This window comes from Bos javanicus, chromosome 8, assembly GCF_032452875.1.
Source record: "Bos javanicus breed banteng chromosome 8, ARS-OSU_banteng_1.0, whole genome shotgun sequence".
NCBI lineage: Eukaryota > Metazoa > Chordata > Mammalia > Artiodactyla > Bovidae > Bos > Bos javanicus.
Window position 1 is genome coordinate 59,815,455 of NC_083875.1, and position 16,856 is coordinate 59,832,310.

At 50.3% G+C, this 16,856-nt stretch overlaps 1 protein-coding gene and 1 non-coding gene across 4 annotated transcripts; one reads left to right on the top strand and one right to left on the bottom strand.

Annotated features, from left to right (window-relative positions):
- Positions 1–2,011: 2,011 nt before the first annotated feature.
- Positions 2,012–2,118, bottom strand: LOC133253583 (U6 spliceosomal RNA). The gene has a single exon (XR_009738359.1). It is a non-coding gene; the product is annotated as a U6 spliceosomal RNA (small nuclear RNA).
- A 5,301-nt stretch (positions 2,119–7,419) lies between these two features.
- On the top strand, positions 7,420–16,284 carry DNAJB5 (DnaJ heat shock protein family (Hsp40) member B5). 3 transcript variants are annotated; one of them, XM_061425635.1, is made up of 5 exons: positions 7,420–7,548; positions 8,388–8,532; positions 10,854–11,098; positions 14,124–14,725; positions 14,861–16,284. In XM_061425635.1, exons 2-5 carry the CDS (start codon positions 8,465–8,467, stop codon positions 15,092–15,094), a joined length of 1,149 nt encoding a protein of 382 aa, XP_061281619.1. In that variant the 5' UTR covers positions 7,420–7,548; positions 8,388–8,464; the 3' UTR covers positions 15,095–16,284. The 3 variants fall into 3 exon arrangements, with proteins under 3 accessions (XP_061281619.1, XP_061281618.1, XP_061281617.1); XM_061425634.1 differs by having other exon boundaries at positions 8,391–8,532; XM_061425633.1 differs by lacking the exon at positions 7,420–7,548 and having other exon boundaries at positions 7,615–8,532.
- The last annotated feature ends 572 nt before the right edge of the window (positions 16,285–16,856 follow it).

Here is a 16,856-nt window from a genome sequence, read left to right on the forward strand (position 1 = left end):
CTCCAGAAGGAGCTAATATTCCCAGAGGCTGGGCACAATGGAAATCATAATAAAAAGATTGTGATGTTATTTTGGCTTCTGTTTTCTCTTGTTCAGGGTGCCTGCCGAGTTTCAGTTTGGTTTCCTATCATTGGCCAACTCCTGAATCTAAAACAGGAGCAGCTGTAGCCTCCAGGAAGCCCACAGCTAGGTTGCCAGGGGGAGGGGCGGGTGGGAGGAGGCAGGGGCTCCACCATGAACACAGAGGAGATGGGGGCACAGAAGAGAAAAGTCAAAGTTTTTGAAGAAATTGAGGAAGAGGTAAGCCCTCTGAGCCTCCCTGGTGTGTGTTGCCCCCAAACACACACCACAGGCCAGTATTAGACATTCCCTTCCCAGTTTCTGCTGAACTACAAAGTGTGGACTACTAGTTGGCTGTTTTCTCCTGGTCTGGGCTCTCCTTGGTCTGAGAGTTTCCTCGCCATCTTTGCTAATTGTTTTAATGTGATATGGTAGGTTGGATAAACTAAGATCTGGAAAAGTTTTCAAAGGACTATGGAATCCCCAATTCATCCCTTTTGCCTGGGAAGAACAGAGCCAGTCCCTGTAGACGTGAAAGCGTCTCTAGACTTTGGATCAGAGGCAGATATTCCACTCTGAAACCATGGGAGCCCCAAACACAAATACAGCTAACTCGAGGGACCAGAGGCCATTAAGTTACATGGTCTAACTATATGCAGATTTTTTTTTCAATAAATAGGTACAACAGTACCACACAATCCTCGGTTGAATCTGCAGATGTGGAACCAGGGATATGGAGGCCCAATTATAAAGTTACAAGAGGATTTTTGTGGCAGGGGCATCAGCTCCCCTAATTCCCACATAGTTCAAGAATCAACTGTTAATTGCTAATATTTTAGCACTTACTATGTACTGGGCAGTTCTAAGTGCTTTGCATAAGCTAATCTTCAAAACAATCCTATGTGATTTGTATTACAGATGAGAAAGTAAAAGTGAGGTTCCACAGTCACAAAGCTAGGAAGTAGGGGAGTCAGGCAGTCTGATTTCGGTGCCCATGCTCTTAATTTATTGTGCTGCCTCTGTCAAAGTACACCTCAAATAAAGTTGCTATATGGTCCAGCACCTTCTGTTTCCATCCCCAGGGAAGAGGCATACATAGGTAGCCAGGCATGTAGCCCCCATCAGAGGCTTTCTTAACCACCTGCACAACTCACCCCCTTCACTCACAGACTCCCACACCACTCCTTCCTGGAATTTTCCCACAGAACTCCATCAGGCTCAGACACAATAACATCCTACAAATCCTTTCTCCTGTTTCCAGGCTCAGTGAAGTCAAGCACTGGGACAGAGAAAAAAGGCATGAAAGCTGGACCTCTGTGAACCCTCATGACAAGAAAGGTTTCCCCACTCTCATTCAGACAGTCGACTGGAACTTCAGACCCTCCCAGCTCTGTTCCTCATACCAACTGCCACTTGTTCCCAGGGTTGGCTGGAGCTTCGGTTCCACAAAAACTTCCACCCACTCTGACTTTCCCTAGAGATAAAGAGGAGTGCACTTGAGCCAGAGTAGAGCAGTGATCACTAAATTTGCTAAATGTGGAGTAATTAGTGTTCTCTCTCCCACCCCACTCATAGGGTTGTTTAGTCTGGCCTTGCTAAACTTCAGTTTCCTCATCTGTAAAAATCTGGAAAACACTTCATTTTGTCTGCCTCCTAGGCTGATAGTTGAGTGAAGACAGGATAAAATTGGTAATTGAAAAGAGCTTGCTACACTGTAAGGCACTGAGTGAACAGCAAGAATTTCTGGCCCCTAAAGGCTGTGTGTGTATCACTCCATGCACCACCCCCTCCCAGGCATAGCTGGGGATACTTCCATTGGCCTCTGTCCACAGTGCTGAAGTCACAGCCAAGACCGTTAGAGATTTTCAGTCCCTCTTTTTTTTTTGAATATACTCATTTATTCATATACACAGTCACTTTACATTATTACATTTTAATACTCATCGAAAACAAAAATATAGAATGCTCCATGAATTTGCATGTCATCCTTGTGCAGAAGCCATGCAAATCATCTCTGTAATGTTTCAATTTTAGCATATGTGCTGCTAAAGTGAGCACTTAAGTCCCTCCTTGTCCCATCTAAGGAAGCATCAAATACAGAGACTACCAAATCCAAGGACTGCCCTAAAACTCAGAAGGTATTGCCAAAATGTTTTTTATTTCATTACTTTCAAGTATCTTTGTTTTTTAATGAACAATAACATTCCTTTAAAATTATAATAGGTACAAAACAGGCAGGATGTGATTTAGCAGGTCAGGGAGAGCAGAGGATGCAGTCTTCACTTGGTGAAGATGTAACCTGAGGCTACATGGAAAGAAAGGGTCAGAGGAGGGACGTGGGCTGGCTAGTATGCTGACTGGCACCCCTGGAAAAAGCTAATCAGAGCCAGGCATCATGAACTGAACCACAGCCAGGGGAACATGGTCTTAGTAGATGGAACCACAGCTGGGGGAACATGGTCTTAGTAGCTGGAACTGAACAAGGCAGAGGAGGAACCCATGAAGGCCTGAGACATGTTCACCCTATCGAGGAGCAGATTTGAGGGATGCAAATGGCTGATGTCTGGTAGATGGGACCAGTGAGGTTGATATGACCTCAAGAACAGAGCTAAGATCAAAGGTGGAGGAGGGGCAGATTTCTGCTCAATAGGACCAAAAGACAACTGAATACCAGGGAAGGTAGTGAAGCCATACATGCATATGACATAAATATGACGTTGAGGGTGAAATGCCTTCCCAGGTCTCCAGTTCTCTTGAGGCCTGCGACGCCAGTAAGTGGTTAGGCACCTTCTACTGTTCATTGGAAGGACTGATGCTGAGGCTGAAACTCCAATACTTTGGCCACCTCATGTGAAGAGTTGACTCATTGGAAAAGACTCTGATGCTGGGAGGGATTGGGGGCAGGAGGAGAAGGGGACGACAGAGGATGAGATGGCTGGATGGCATCACCGACTTGATGGACGTGAGTTTGAGTGAATTCTTGGGGTTGGTGATGGACAGGGAGGCCTGGCGTGCTGCGATTCATGGGGTCGCAAAGGGTCAGACACAACTGAGCAACTGAACTGAATTGTACTGTAACCCCAGCCCTGAGGCCTGCTGAACTATAGGGAGATCCAAGCTTGTACAGACCCACATGACCCCAAAACATCAGCATTACTGAGCTGGAAGCCTTAATTTCTTTAGTTCAACCTCTTAGACCAACTGCTGTGCCTCCAGCTCAGAGCCCTGACCTGAGAGAAGAGATCCAATATCATAATTCGCCTATTATCCCCTTTCCAGGTGGGCTCTGAGAAGCATGTGCTCAGAACCTGATGTTGCACGCCCTCTGATGGTCATTCCCAGTACTGTTCTCTCACCCCAAAGCAAAAAAAAAAAAAAAAAACCCTTTGAACTTTTATGGTACTAGTCATTGCAGGGCTTCCCGGTGGCTCAGTGGTAAACAATTCACCTGCTAAGCAGGAGCGATGGGTTCAATCCGGGTTGGAAAGATCCCCTTGAGAAAGAAATAGCAACCCACTCCCGTATTCTTGCTGGAGAATCCCAGGGACAGCGGAGCCTGGCGGGCTACACTCCATGGGGTCACAAAGAGCCTGACACATCTTAGCGACTAAAAAAAGATGACAACTAGTCAGTGTAGGTTCAGAACAGGCAGGGAGACACTAGACAAGTACCTGGGAGTTAGATGACTGGTCAGTGTTCAAGTATCAGTGTCAAGATTAGGGCTCATCTGAAAAGATCTAGGAGAAGGCTTAGACTGAGGCTGGATGGGGGAACTACCTGATCCATGACTAAGACCAATATCAGTGTCTCAGGCTGAGGCCAAAGTTGGGGCTCATTGTGGGGCTGAATTCTGGGCTAAACTGTCAGCATGAAGTGTGTATCCAGGTGATATGCAGAGAGTCTGACTACAGAAAGGAGTCAGTGGATAATGGGGTCAACAGGTATTCCTATAGGAGGTGAAACATCAGATAAGTACCATTCCATTGGAGAACTTAAGAAGAGATATTGCCAGGGGAGAAGTACAAGTGATAGTGGACAGAATAAGGAAATCACTAATTTCTAAGAGCCTCCCAACCTTAAAGATAGGAATAACCAGGCTAGAGCCCCTTATCTCTTCAGAATGTGAATTTCTGTATTCTAGTTCCAGCTTCCTGTTAAAGCCCCCCACCAACCCTAGTACTGCCACATACAAATTATAGGATCAATTTTGGGACACAGGAGAGGTCCAAGAAACAGTCCTGTCACTGCATAAAGCCGGCAGCGTGGGGGTAGTCTTCCTTTCCCCCAGGATTCTCTGTTTCTACTGGCAACAGTGCTGGCAGCCTCCCACACCCAGATCTTAGCAACCCTGGGAGCCCCTGGCAACTGCTGCCATGGTGACAAGACAGGGAACTGAGAACAGGCTGGGGGGAGCACTTCCTCTGGAGCCTTCAGGATATACGTGAGAGAGGTCTCCCCCTCCCATACACAGTCTGGGAGGGAACATGTGCTCCTGTCTAAACACCTCCTCACTGGCACCCACCCCCGCCCCTGCCCCCGGTTCCAGTTCCCTCAGGGTGAGGAAATGAGGGACATCTATGGTTGTGACGTCTCCAGAGGGAGAGAGGGTGAATGGGGGGTGTTTGGAACTGACAAGATCACAGATGCATGCATACAAAGGCAGACAGTGTCAGCGTACCAACAGCCATGAAGCCTTATTTCATCCACTTTTTGTCATGTAGACAGACACCGGCCTACACTTAATCATACATGTACAGTAACACAAAATCACATACCTACAATAAATAACATAGAATCAAGCACACTACTGCGCAAAAATAATTAAACAGATACACTTTCACTCATAAATTGCATGATAAACACAACACTACAAATAATTTCCAGACTCCAACGTTTATAGATGCACTCACATATCCAGATATCTGTGAACATATAGAATAAGTTAACTTTCTTGAGCATTAACTTCAGGCCAAGCTGTCAGCACTACATGTGTCACCTTAATTAACCCTCAACAATCCTATGAGGTACGGCTGTTTTCTATCTCCATTTTACAAAAGAGGAAATTAGGCACCATAGTAAGCAACGTCACAAGGTCAACAGTCTGCCTTCAGAGCCTACTTCCTCACACCCTTTGCCACACCCTGAGGCACCCCTGGTTCCTCTCACACACACCTGATACCCAGGACAATGGGACACAGGACAGCAACTGCAAACTTGGCAAACAACAGAATCTGTGCCACCAATAACTGAAGGCACAGCTCTGCCCCCTTGAAGGTCTAAGCCAACACGTAAGCATTAGCTGGGACCAGGTAAAGGCCGGTGACTAAACTCTGCCTCCGTGTTGGCACAGGCAAGGCTGGAGGAGGCAAAATAGACAGAACTGGAATAGGAAGAAGCAGAGCCTCCCACAGTCCAGGCCCCCATGAATCTGGAGGTGGAAGATTGAGAGCCCTTAGGAGCCAGTACCAGTCCTGAGCCCCCTCACCCTCCCTTTCCCACCTCCATGTCACACTATTTCATTCAATCACCACCCAACCTCCCCTCCCTTTCTCATGCCTTCTCACCTCATCTCTCTATCCCATCCCTTTGCTAATCAACCCATCTCCACCCCCATCCCCTTTCCCTCATCCATCTCCCCTCCCTCCACCCCCTCACCCATCTTCCCCCCTCCTCTCCCCACCCCCTACACCTGTTCTCACCTGCCTCTACTCCTCTACTCCCTTACCCCATCTTCTCTCCCTCCTCTCCTTATCCCCCCTCACCCTGCCTCCTCTTACCACACTTCCTTTCCTTCCTTCACACCCCTTTATTCCTGGAATACCCATCATGATAACCAGAAAGCCAGATCAGGCAGAGAATAGGCAGACCTGATCTTAGGACCCCTAGACTCCCCTCTTGTTCTGTTCTGTGTCCTAGATATTGATGCCCTCCAAGCTTCAGTTTCAAGCTCCATCTAGTTTGCATGACTTCATGGGTGTTCATACTCTGCCTCTGGGAAACCACAAGGAAAGAGAGGTGACAGCTTCTGCTCTGGCCCTTCCTTTGTCCTCAAAGCTCCCAAGAACTCCTTCCCTCTCTTCACCCCTGGATTACCCCCTCTCCACCCCCGCTCCCTCTAGCACAGATGGGCCTGGGAGACAGTGACGTGGGCGCCAGGCACCGTGTCTGCTCAAGCGTCGGCTTCCGCTGGCAACCGCCTCCGCAGCCCTGCCTGCTCTGAACATCGAGGACACTGGGGCTGAGAATTAATGGGGGTGGGGGTACTGAAATGGGAGATTATGAGGGTGTTAAGAAAGAAGATCATGTGGAACTGAGATGAAGGATTAAAAGGGGGACGAGGATAGGGGAGCTCATGGGAATAAATAAGGATTAAGAATAGAGTAAGGCAAAAGATCATGGGCGAAAGACAGGAGATCCTATGGGGCAAGAAGGGAGGAAAGTCAAACGGGTCTAAAACATGTGTTACCTTAATGGTAATTCAAAGGGGAAGTAAAATGAAAGATAATAGGAAGAACTTTAACGGGTATCATGCGGGTTGCTGAGAAGGGGCTGCTCATGAGGGAACACGAATGAGAGAAACATACAGAGGATAAAAAGGGGACTCAGAAAGGGAATTATGGAGGTGCTAAAATTGTGGAGAACTACCAGGTTACAAAGAAAAGAGCAGGAAGAGTACTATGCACATCTACCGGGGCCTATTTTGAGATTCAGTTAGGTCACATCAGGTCAACTCCGGGTCACGGTAAGGTAAAGCTAAATCAGGTCAGGGCAAGGTAAGTTCACGGTTCAATGGAAGACAGGTAAGAAGGAATGACCTTTTGACCCTGGTCCAAGGACTACACCTCCCAGGGTGCACTATTCTCTCCCCTACTCTCCTAAATGAAGAAAGGAAAGAATGCCCAGAGTCACCGCCAACTGGTAGGCGCAGTTTTCCTTTAAGCCTGCCTTTGACGTTGCAGGGGTTCCAGAAGGTTCTCCCGAGATTCGAGCAGCGGCCAGTACGTCCCACCTTCTCAAACCGGAGATTGGACTAAAATAGTTGTCCCCCAACTCGGGTCTAAGCCCCACTGACCAACCAATAAAATCAAAGGGCGCGAAGAGTTGCCGCCCTCTGTCCCTTTCACCAATGACATGACCAGATAGCGAAGAGGTGTGGTTGATTGATTCCAGAGTGCACCAATCAGACTCATACCAATCACTGCCCGGAATGTGTGCGCGTGTGGCCGGGTGACAGGGGCGGAGGAAGGGACGGCTACCACAGAACCACTCGTTGAAAGCTGTCCAATTACAACAGAGGCTGAGCTGAGTGACGGGCAGACGGCGCAATGGGCAGTACGGAGGCGGAGCTGTGGGGGCGGGTTCCCGGGCCGGCTGTCTGCCGCCGGCGGGCGGGCGACTCCTGTCCCTAGTGGAGGCGGCGGAGCCAGAGCCGGGGGTGGGGGCAGCGGCTGTCTGACGGACCGCGGCGGCGCCCGCAGCTCCTCACCGGTGAGGACGCCGAGCCAGGACTCGAGGGTCCCGGGGGTGGGGATTGGGGCGTCGCGAAGCCAGGGGTCTTAATTCGGGGGGAGCGGGGATCGGGACACTGAGGGCCCATCGACTCTTCCGCCGCGGGGGTGTGGGGACGCGGAGTCTGCAAGGTGCTTGATGTCCGCGACCCTCTTAGAGTGGGCAGCCAGCGTCTAAGCGGGGGAGGGTCGGGCCGGGTCGCACTGGGTTCTGCGGAGGCGTTTCTGAGCCAGCCCAGTCAGCCAGCGCCGGTGACATCACCGACCACCCTCCTCCGCCGGAGCCCCCTCCCGTTCCCTCCCCTCCTCTCCTCGCCGCGCCTTTTGTCCCAGCCGAGCTCTGTCCCGCCCCACCCCGCCCATCTGCGAGGGAGGAGACTCCCCGTCAGTGACTTCATTGAGTAGATTCTTGGGGATTGGGGTCTGCTCCTCCCCAGGAGAGGCGAGAAGAACACACTGCCTCTAAGGCCCTCACAGACAATCACACCTGTCACAGGTACACACGCTGCCACTCACAAGCACTCGCTCTTCGAACTGCCAGCCTTACTGTCACACTGCCATACAGCCATTCACAATCAGCCAGACCTCGCTGCACCTGAGAGCAGGTGATCTCGGGACCCTACCCCTTCACTCTCCACACCTGGGGATCAGGTCCAGCTCCTGCTGCACCGGACAAGGCTTGCTGGGCAAGTGCCCGAGACGCTGAGGAGGTGGCTTTCCAGAGCTTCAGCTTTCCAAGCGGGCTCCGGTGGAGCGATCCGAGGTGAGGGGCTGGGCTGGGCATGTTTAAGCGCACAGTGCTCTCCTGCCCATCCCCAGCAGCACCCCCACTACAGGCCCGAGGAGCTTTCCGGAGCTTCCCACACTTCTGGGGAGAAGACTTCTTAGCCAGCTTGATGTTTAAAATTCAGCTGGAGCCCTTAAAACTTCGAGCGTGGACGCTGAATGGGTTTGTAAAGTTTCGGTAAGTCCCTCTGGAGAAGGGCACTCATATCCATACCAAGTCAAATTCTTCATGTCATATCCCCCTCCATTGCCTATCTGCTTCCTCCATCTCATCTCATCCCCAATTACATATAAGAATCCCCCTCCGTCCCACCCTTACATTTGAATGAACTGCACCCCTTGTCATTCATCTCCTATACCAAACCATTCAGGCATCCATCTTCCACAAATACCTCCTCTAGTATTTCAACTCTTTACATCCCATTGGTAACCCATTTGCCACCTCAGACATTTCCATTTTTCATCCTTCATCCCTCTCCCTCAGTACTTCATTTTCTGTATCAATCATTCCCCTTTCCTGGATCAGTCCCCCTTGCTATTTCTCATTTTTCATTCCTGCCTCTACATTAACATTCTCTCCATCCAAGGCAGTGCCACACCATGGGATTCCTTTGTCATTCCAACATGTGGCTCATGGGTATGGGAGGGAGGGAAGGAGGGAGGAAAGAAAAAAGGCAATTCCTGAAAGAGCTTGCCCTATGTCTGTGGAGGCAAGAGAATTATAGATCTAGAACAGCAAGCAGGTGGTTGCCAGGGAGGAAACTGGCCATACGAAGAGGTAATGCAGGGACAGCGAGGGGAGGATGAGAGCAGTACCAAGCCATTCCACTCACCCTCAGCCTAAAGGGTGCTGTAGTTCTCTGGGGGCACCCTTTTGGTGTGATAGGGTTCCTTCCCAGTTTCAGGGGAAAGAAAGTGTGGGCTGAGGCAGAAATGGTGGCAGACCACCCCCAGCTCCCTCTCAGACGGCTTTTACTGCTGCTTCTGAAAATGGCTGCCCTCCCCCAGATGCTCTTTCTTTTCTGCCTCCCCCAACTGCAGCCTCCCCCCACCAGGCATGACATGCTGGTAGGGAGAAGGGGGAGTACCCACCTTACTGGAGCCTTCTCTTCATCAGAGTGAGATGACTCCCAGAACCATGAGTCAACCCAGCCACCTGTAACAGGCCCTGTGGGGGCAGGAGTTAGGGCTCTTGTCCTTGTCTACCTGAAGCCTTGAGGCCTCCCCTTACCCATTATAACCCTTACTCCTGCCAGGAAACTCTGTATACCTCTCTGAAGCAATCAGAGGCAGAAAAGCAGGCCTCAGCTGTGGCTGCCAGCCCAGGACATTGCTAGAAAGACTCTGGGCTTTGGCAGGGGTTGGCCAAGTCTTGGGTCGGAGAATGGCTTCTGGCCATTCCCCCAAATAGCTCTAGCTACAGGAAAATGCCCTTCCTTCATACCCACCACAGAGACATTGATGGAGGGAGATTAGAGTGAAAGAATTAAGAGTCCTGTGTTTCTCCCTCATATAAATAACAAATGCCCTTGCACCCAGCATGCAAGGGATTATCAAAGGAGTATGGGTCTGGCACTGGGCCAGATCCTAAACCATGCAGCAGGTGAGAGAGAAGAACTGGTAGAAAAGGTATTGAGGAAATGTTGGTTAGTGCCCAACTGTCTCCTAAAAACTAAGGTTAAAAAGACCCTACCCTAGGATGCTTTTGTTCACTAACACTGATGCTTACACAGCACAGACATGTCTTCAAACACAGTTTTGTGTGTAGACACTGGGAAATGAGTAAAGCAAACTGTTGCCCTGGTTAGAAGGGCAGTGTCACCCCCGTGCTAATGAGGGAGTTAGAAACAGCAGTTTCCAAGGCTGTTAGTCATCCTCTGATCTGAATCACACTTGAGGCTTAGCATAATTTGGGGAGTGGGGGTAGGAAGACCTGGGGTCTCCAATGGCAGAGAGGAATTCAGCACCCACACCTGACTCAGCCTGGCTGGCCAAGGCATCTGGCTGAAGACCCAGGCCCGTCCCCAGTCCTGGGCCACTGCCCCAGCTGCCCTTAGCCTGGGCACCATGCCTGAGGCATGGCGTAGGAGACCACGATGCTCAGGTGACCTCACCCAGTACGCTGATCTTGGCCAGCTCCTGTGTGTGGATCTGTCAGTCCATGGTACCGCCACACTCAGCTGGGCTCGTGGGGGTCCTCAGTCTGGCCCAAGGACCTAGGCCTTAGAATAGCCCCGAGACTTGGGCCACAGCCCCCAGCTTCCTGTTGGGAAAACCCAGGAGCTAAACAAAGAATCACAGAATCCTAGAATGTCAGAGCTGGAAGAGATCTTCTAGTCCAAACCTTTCGTCATACTGATGGAGAGACAGAGGCCCACAGAACAGGCATGACCTGCTGAAAGTTACACAGTGAGTCATTTAGGAACTTCAAGATCATCAGGAATAGGACCGGGGTAGAAGGGAACAGTGGCATCAAGGATCAGCCCTGGTTTCTTTCAGAAACAAGGAGACCAGTGCCGGTCCAGTGGCTGTGATGGGAAAGGATTACTACAAGATTCTTGGGATCCCGTCTGGAGCCAACGAGGATGAGATCAAGAAAGCCTATCGGAAGATGGCCTTGAAGTACCATCCAGATAAGAACAAAGAACCCAACGCTGAGGAGAAGTTTAAGGAGATTGCAGAGGCCTATGATGTGCTGAGTGACCCTAAGAAACGGGGCCTGTATGACCAGTATGGGGAGGAAGGTAAGAGGGCAGTGCCCCAGCCTGATACTGGATGTCTTTCCTTGTTGGGGGTCCTGGGTGACCTAGTTCTCAAAGCAGGGAACTGGAGACCGAGAAAAGGGTGAGAGGCACAAGTGTTCCCAGCACTGACATCCAGAGGAAAAAAGAGACCACACACTCCCCAGTCTCAGCTCCCCATCCCTCTCCCTGCCTTTCTCTGCCCCTCTCCCTCCTCAAGTTCAGGCCTTAGAGAAGCTAGAGCCAGAGGCCTTCCCCGCCCTCCTTTCCCTCCCAGCCTTATTAGTCCTGCCTGAAGTCCCTGCTGCTTCATTGGCTGATGGGGAAGGTTAGGAAAGGGAGTGTGTGGCTCTCTGAGGACAGAGCATTTACAATCATCAGCATAAAAGTTTGGCCCTTAAGCAGCCGGGGAATTAACTACTGGAGCTCTGAGCTAGAGATGGTTGTCCCCTTCCCTGCCCCATTCCTGCCCACTTCAGGCCAGCAGAACAGAGTTAGAGTTTCGACTCCCTGAGGAAGTGGCAGGGATCCAAGAGTGGAACGGGAACTGCTGCTGGCAACTTGCCCCCTCCCTGGGGTAGCTGGTGGCCACGCATAGGGTGGCAGGAAAGGTCCAAATAAAGCCTCTGAGAGGGCGGCTCCTCCCAGCACATCCCACGGGCATGATGTAGCTGCTAATTCTGGGCCTGCCCCTCAGGGCCGCCTGCCACCCGCCAGCCACAAGCACCTGTCAGGCTATATTAAGAGACATTGTCACAGCTGAGGACTCTCCTTTCCAGGAGGAACTGCCCTTCCTCCCCAGTGGCATCTACCTTTCTTCCACTTTATCCTCCTCAGTCTCCCCATTCTAGTCTCAAAATTAGATGGGCTAATGATATGTACTGTACCTGACACAGAGTAGGTACTCAAAAGAATGTTCTTTTCCTCTCCCCAGCCCTTGCTTTGTGTTACATGACCCAATCCTCTGTATACCCTAGTCCTCCCAACCCTCTCTTCTTATTCTCCATGCCAAAATTCCTTCCATTATTCCCTCCTCACCTATTAGACTTGCCAATTCCCAGATTCACCAGGCAGTTGCTGGAATCCTCAGTATTCTTTCAGCTAAGAAATGTTTCTCTCTGGGGTAGAGAGATGGGAAGGGTAGTGGTTGGGAAGAGGAAAGCAGTGCAGACACCATGCCACCATGTGACCTGTCTAGGAATTGCATTCATTCCTCTGCTTGGCCTCATCTTGATTAGGAAAAAGGTAGGAGCTGGGTTATTTAGTCACCAAATTGTGTCCAAGTTTTTTGTGACCCCATGGATTATAGCCAGCCAGGCTCCTCTGTCTACGGGACTCGGCAGGCAAGAATACTGGAGTGGGTTGTCATTTCCTTCTCCAGGGCATCTTCCCAACCCAGGGATTGAACTCCTGCATTGCAGGCAGATTCTTTACCATTGAATCACCAGAGAAGCTGGTAGACTTCTTTCTGCAAGACCAAACTTAAGTGAAGGGCAAAGCTTGGGCCCTAGGTCCAGACACTAGTTCTAACACAGATCTACACCCCAGCAGGGCTCCTGGGGATACAGAACAACCTTAAGGAGACATCCAGGGCCTGGGAAGGGAGAAGCAGCCTTGGAAATGCAGGTTGTGTTTCTGTTTGCCCTGCCCCCTCCCCAGTAGCCAGCCAGAACAGTTGTGAATATAGACTCTGTGCACCCTGGCTAGGGACAAGTTGTTCCCAGCTTGAAAAGGGGGTAGTAGTGGTACAGCAGGAATCCTTGCAGAGAAATTACCCCCTCCTGTCATCATCAGACCAATTTCTCTCACTGAGCTCTGCCAAGCTTCTTGAGTTCACCTGACAATCAGACCCCCAGTAGAAGGAAAGAACAGACTTTGAATCTTAGGAAGGATGAAGAGGCAGCTGTTACAAGTCACTGAATTGCTTGCCTCTTGGCCTCTTCAGTGAAACCCAAATCTCTTCTTGTGGGCCCAGGAAATAGGAGGCTAATTCAGGCTCAGGCTTCCACAGCCAATAAATATCAAGATATAGGTCCCAAAGAGAAGAGTCCCTTCCCCTAGCCTGGGCCCCAGCCCTGAGTCTGTATACCCTAGATCATTTCTCAGTGTTAACCTCCTTCTTCTCCCCACACATGCCCCGCCCCCCTCTACTCCCATCACCATCACCACCATGCCCCATGAAGACTGCCTCCAGGAATCTGGGCCCCTGAGATAGAACCTGACTCCAGAGAGAGTCGCTGGGGTCACCACTGCAATGTTCCAGTTCATTCATGCATTTTGGTTGCTCTGACATAAGGTATGGGGAGAAAGCTTGGTGTTGTGTACTCCAGGGTGTTGCACAGTCTACACTTGCCCCTTTTGTGCATGGTACCCCTTGGAGCTGTGCAACACTGTGAGCCCTGAGTGTGGGAATGAAGCATTTTAAAACTTTGTGTAGAGAAATAAGTATTCTCCAGGCTAATGATCTTTCCTACTTTTGAGGGCCCTCCTGATTTCCCATTTGGGTGGGAGTCAGAGAAAGAGGAAACTGTGCTTGAAGTAGACTGAGAGGGGACTTCCTCCTTGATGATACCCCTACCTTATTTGGGACAAGTCACTTACTAGCCCCCTGGATGGTCAAATTCTTTGTGACTGCCTCTTGCCCTGTCTTTGGAGATAAGTAAATCTGGCAGCCAGGTATGACTTGTAATATGACCCCAGGCCAGCTATTCAAGGCTTAGTGAGACATCTTTGGGTCACAGGTAGATGGAAGAGATTACAGCACTGGAGGCTGCATCCTACAAGTCTTCTAGTCTTAGCTTTTCAGCCTCTTTGACCCTCAGGATGTGCCTTATTATTATTAAGTTTATAAAAAAGTAGAAACTAATCTTGCCAGAGATTTTTCTTACTCTATTAGGCCAGCCCTCTCTGTGGGAGTTAAATGTTGCTTCTTTCTCTAGGCTGATGAACTGAGAGCTAGAGAGCAAGGGGAGGAGACTGGGGTGGGGCGGAGACCAGCCGCACTGCCCCTAACTTCTTCTCCCTCCAGGCCTGAAGACTGGTGGCGGTTCCTCCGGTGGCTCCAGTGGCTCCTTTCACTACACCTTCCATGGAGACCCCCATGCCACCTTTGCCTCCTTCTTTGGAGGCTCCAACCCCTTCGATATCTTCTTTGCCAGCAGTCGCTCGGCTCGTCCCTTCAGTGGCTTTGACCCAGATGACATGGATGTGGATGAAGATGACGACCCATTTGGCGCCTTTGGCCGTTTTGGCTTCAATGGGCTGAGTAGGGGTCCAAGGCGAGCCCCAGAACCACTATATCCTCGGCGCAAGGTTCAGGACCCACCTGTGGTGCATGAGTTGAGGGTGTCCCTGGAGGAAATCTACCATGGCTCCACCAAACGCATGAAGATCACAAGGCGGCGCCTCAACCCTGACGGGCGAACTGTGCGAACCGAGGACAAGATCCTGCATATTGTCATCAAGCGTGGCTGGAAGGAAGGCACCAAGATCACCTTCCCCAAAGAGGGTGATGCCACACCTGACAACATCCCTGCCGACATCGTCTTTGTGCTCAAAGACAAGCCCCATGCACACTTCCGCCGAGACGGTACCAACGTGCTCTACAGTGCCCTGATCAGCCTCAAGGAGGTGGGGCCTGGATCAGATCATGTTTTCACTGGGCAGGGGGTGGGAGTGATGGAAATTTTTTTCTTCCCCACTTTTACTTTTCTTCCCTTCCAATCACTCTACCCTACATTTTCCTCATTCTCTAATTTTCCCTAGGCGCTGTGCGGCTGCACCGTGAACATTCCCACCATTGATGGCCGAGTGATCCCTTTGCCCTGCAATGATGTCATCAAGCCAGGCACCGTGAAGAGACTCCGTGGGGAGGGCCTTCCCTTCCCCAAGGTGCCCACCCAGCGGGGAGATCTCATTGTCGAGTTCAAAGTTCGGTTCCCAGATAGATTAACACCACAGACACGGCAGATCCTTAAGCAGCACCTACCTTGTTCCTAGGCTCTGCCCTAGCCAACCCAGAGTCTACCACAGCAATACCCCCCACACTCACCCCATCCATTGTGCACCCAGCTTGATGTCCACTGGACACTGGCAACGTTTTCTAAAGTGAAAAAAAAAAAAAAAAAAGCCACTGGTTTTCAGGGGAAATGTTCCTATCCCTGACCCCTTTCAAAGCTGGGCTGCCCTGGGGGAGTGGGAGGGAGGTGGGGAGAGCTAGCCCAGACCAGGGGTCAATTTTCATGTCACAACCTTTGAATCCAGTTCCCACTCCAGTGGCTGGAGAATGACCTGAGTGCTACTTGAAGATATAGAGATTCCTTGTCCACGCCTGTAAATAGCATGTCCTCCTTCCCTTCTCAGCTTTGCTAATACCTCTCCTTTCCCTTCCCTTCAGCTTCCTCCTATTGAGGGAGGAAGAGGATAAAATGGACACTGCTTTCCCACCCCAGCCCCACCCTCAAGTCCACAGTGTCCAAGGTTATCACACACCTATTCATGCACACAAAACACACACCTAGAGCTATGTGTGCCTCTCCAGGGTTGAGATGGGAAGGGAAGGTCCATAACCCATGAACCGGGCCATTGAGCACGAGACACTTTTCATTTGGGGCAGGGAAGTGAATGGGACCCTCAGCAGCCTTCTTGACAGCTACCCTGCCCAGACCCTGCAGAGCTGGAAGTTCTGTCTTCCCTGCGGCTCCCAGGAATGTGCAAGGGTAGAGGAAGGGGAGGGGGCCTGCTGTATTAAGGCTAAGAGGTGGAGGGCACGGTCTGTCTTCCAACCTTCATCAGGAAGAGAAAGGGCTTTGGGGTCAGGTGGCAGCTATTCCCCACCAAGAGATTCAGGGTCACAGGTTTCTCCCCACACCTCTGAACTCAGGGCCTAGCCACCCCTAAACTTCCAAATCCCATTTTTGTGATATATGAAGCTACTTATTTCTTACCCTTCATGGAGGCTGCGTGGGGAATTTCTAGCCCTTTGATGCCTGTGTGATCCCACCCCACTCCCACAATTGTATAAAGGTCAAATAGTGAAGGAGCTAGGCTAAGACTGCTTCAGCCAGGTTCTGGGATGGGGTTTTTAGGTTTTCTCACTTTGACAAGCCCTTGAATGTTTTTATAGTAGTTTTTTTGTATTTTTTTGTAATGACAGTATTATGAAAAAAAAATAAAGTATTTTAAAAATATGGCATCTGAGCAAGAACAATGAAGCTATGATGGGGTGGATATTCACTGTCAGCCTCCCTCCTGAGCCTTGCTCACCTCTGTGAAGCCCAAGTAGGCCCTCAATATAAGGTAAAGCTGACTCCTTCCTTCCTTCCTCTAAGCCCAGATTTACAGAATTTACAAAATGTGGACCCAAAACTCAGCAAAGACAGAAGATACTACTCAGCTATCAGAAGAAACAAAGATTTGAAAAGAATAAATATCCTGCATTATAGGAAATAGAGACTATCCTCCACAAAGGATGTGCTAGCCAGAGAACAAGGATCAGACCCACGATGACCATGCCCTCCTGAACTTCAGTATCCCAATGCCATGAAGACAACTCTGTCTTCACCTGAGCCTGGGCTCCATACAGAGGCTGACAAAGTGTAGACTTTTAATAGGGATCTTCCTGCCCTTGCTTTTTATCCTGGGACAACACCTATGAGAAAAACTCATTCTTTTATTCAAGGTACTTTTGGTGAAGACTATTCCTTCCAGTGCAGAAACTGAGGGACTTCTGTTTACAAAATGTATGCTAATATCCCATCCT

Excerpts from the sequence above, each read along its gene's own strand:
- DNAJB5 (XM_061425633.1), top strand. The coding sequence starts at position 8,351 with ATGTTTAAGCGCACAGTGCTCTCCTGCCCATCCCCAGCAGCACCCCCA. Across the intron at positions 11,099-14,123 it reads TGACCAGTATGGGGAGGAAG|GCCTGAAGACTGGTGGCGGT; the intron begins GTAAGAGGGCAG and ends TTCTCCCTCCAG. Across the intron at positions 14,726-14,860 it reads CCCTGATCAGCCTCAAGGAG|GCGCTGTGCGGCTGCACCGT; the intron begins GTGGGGCCTGGA and ends AATTTTCCCTAG.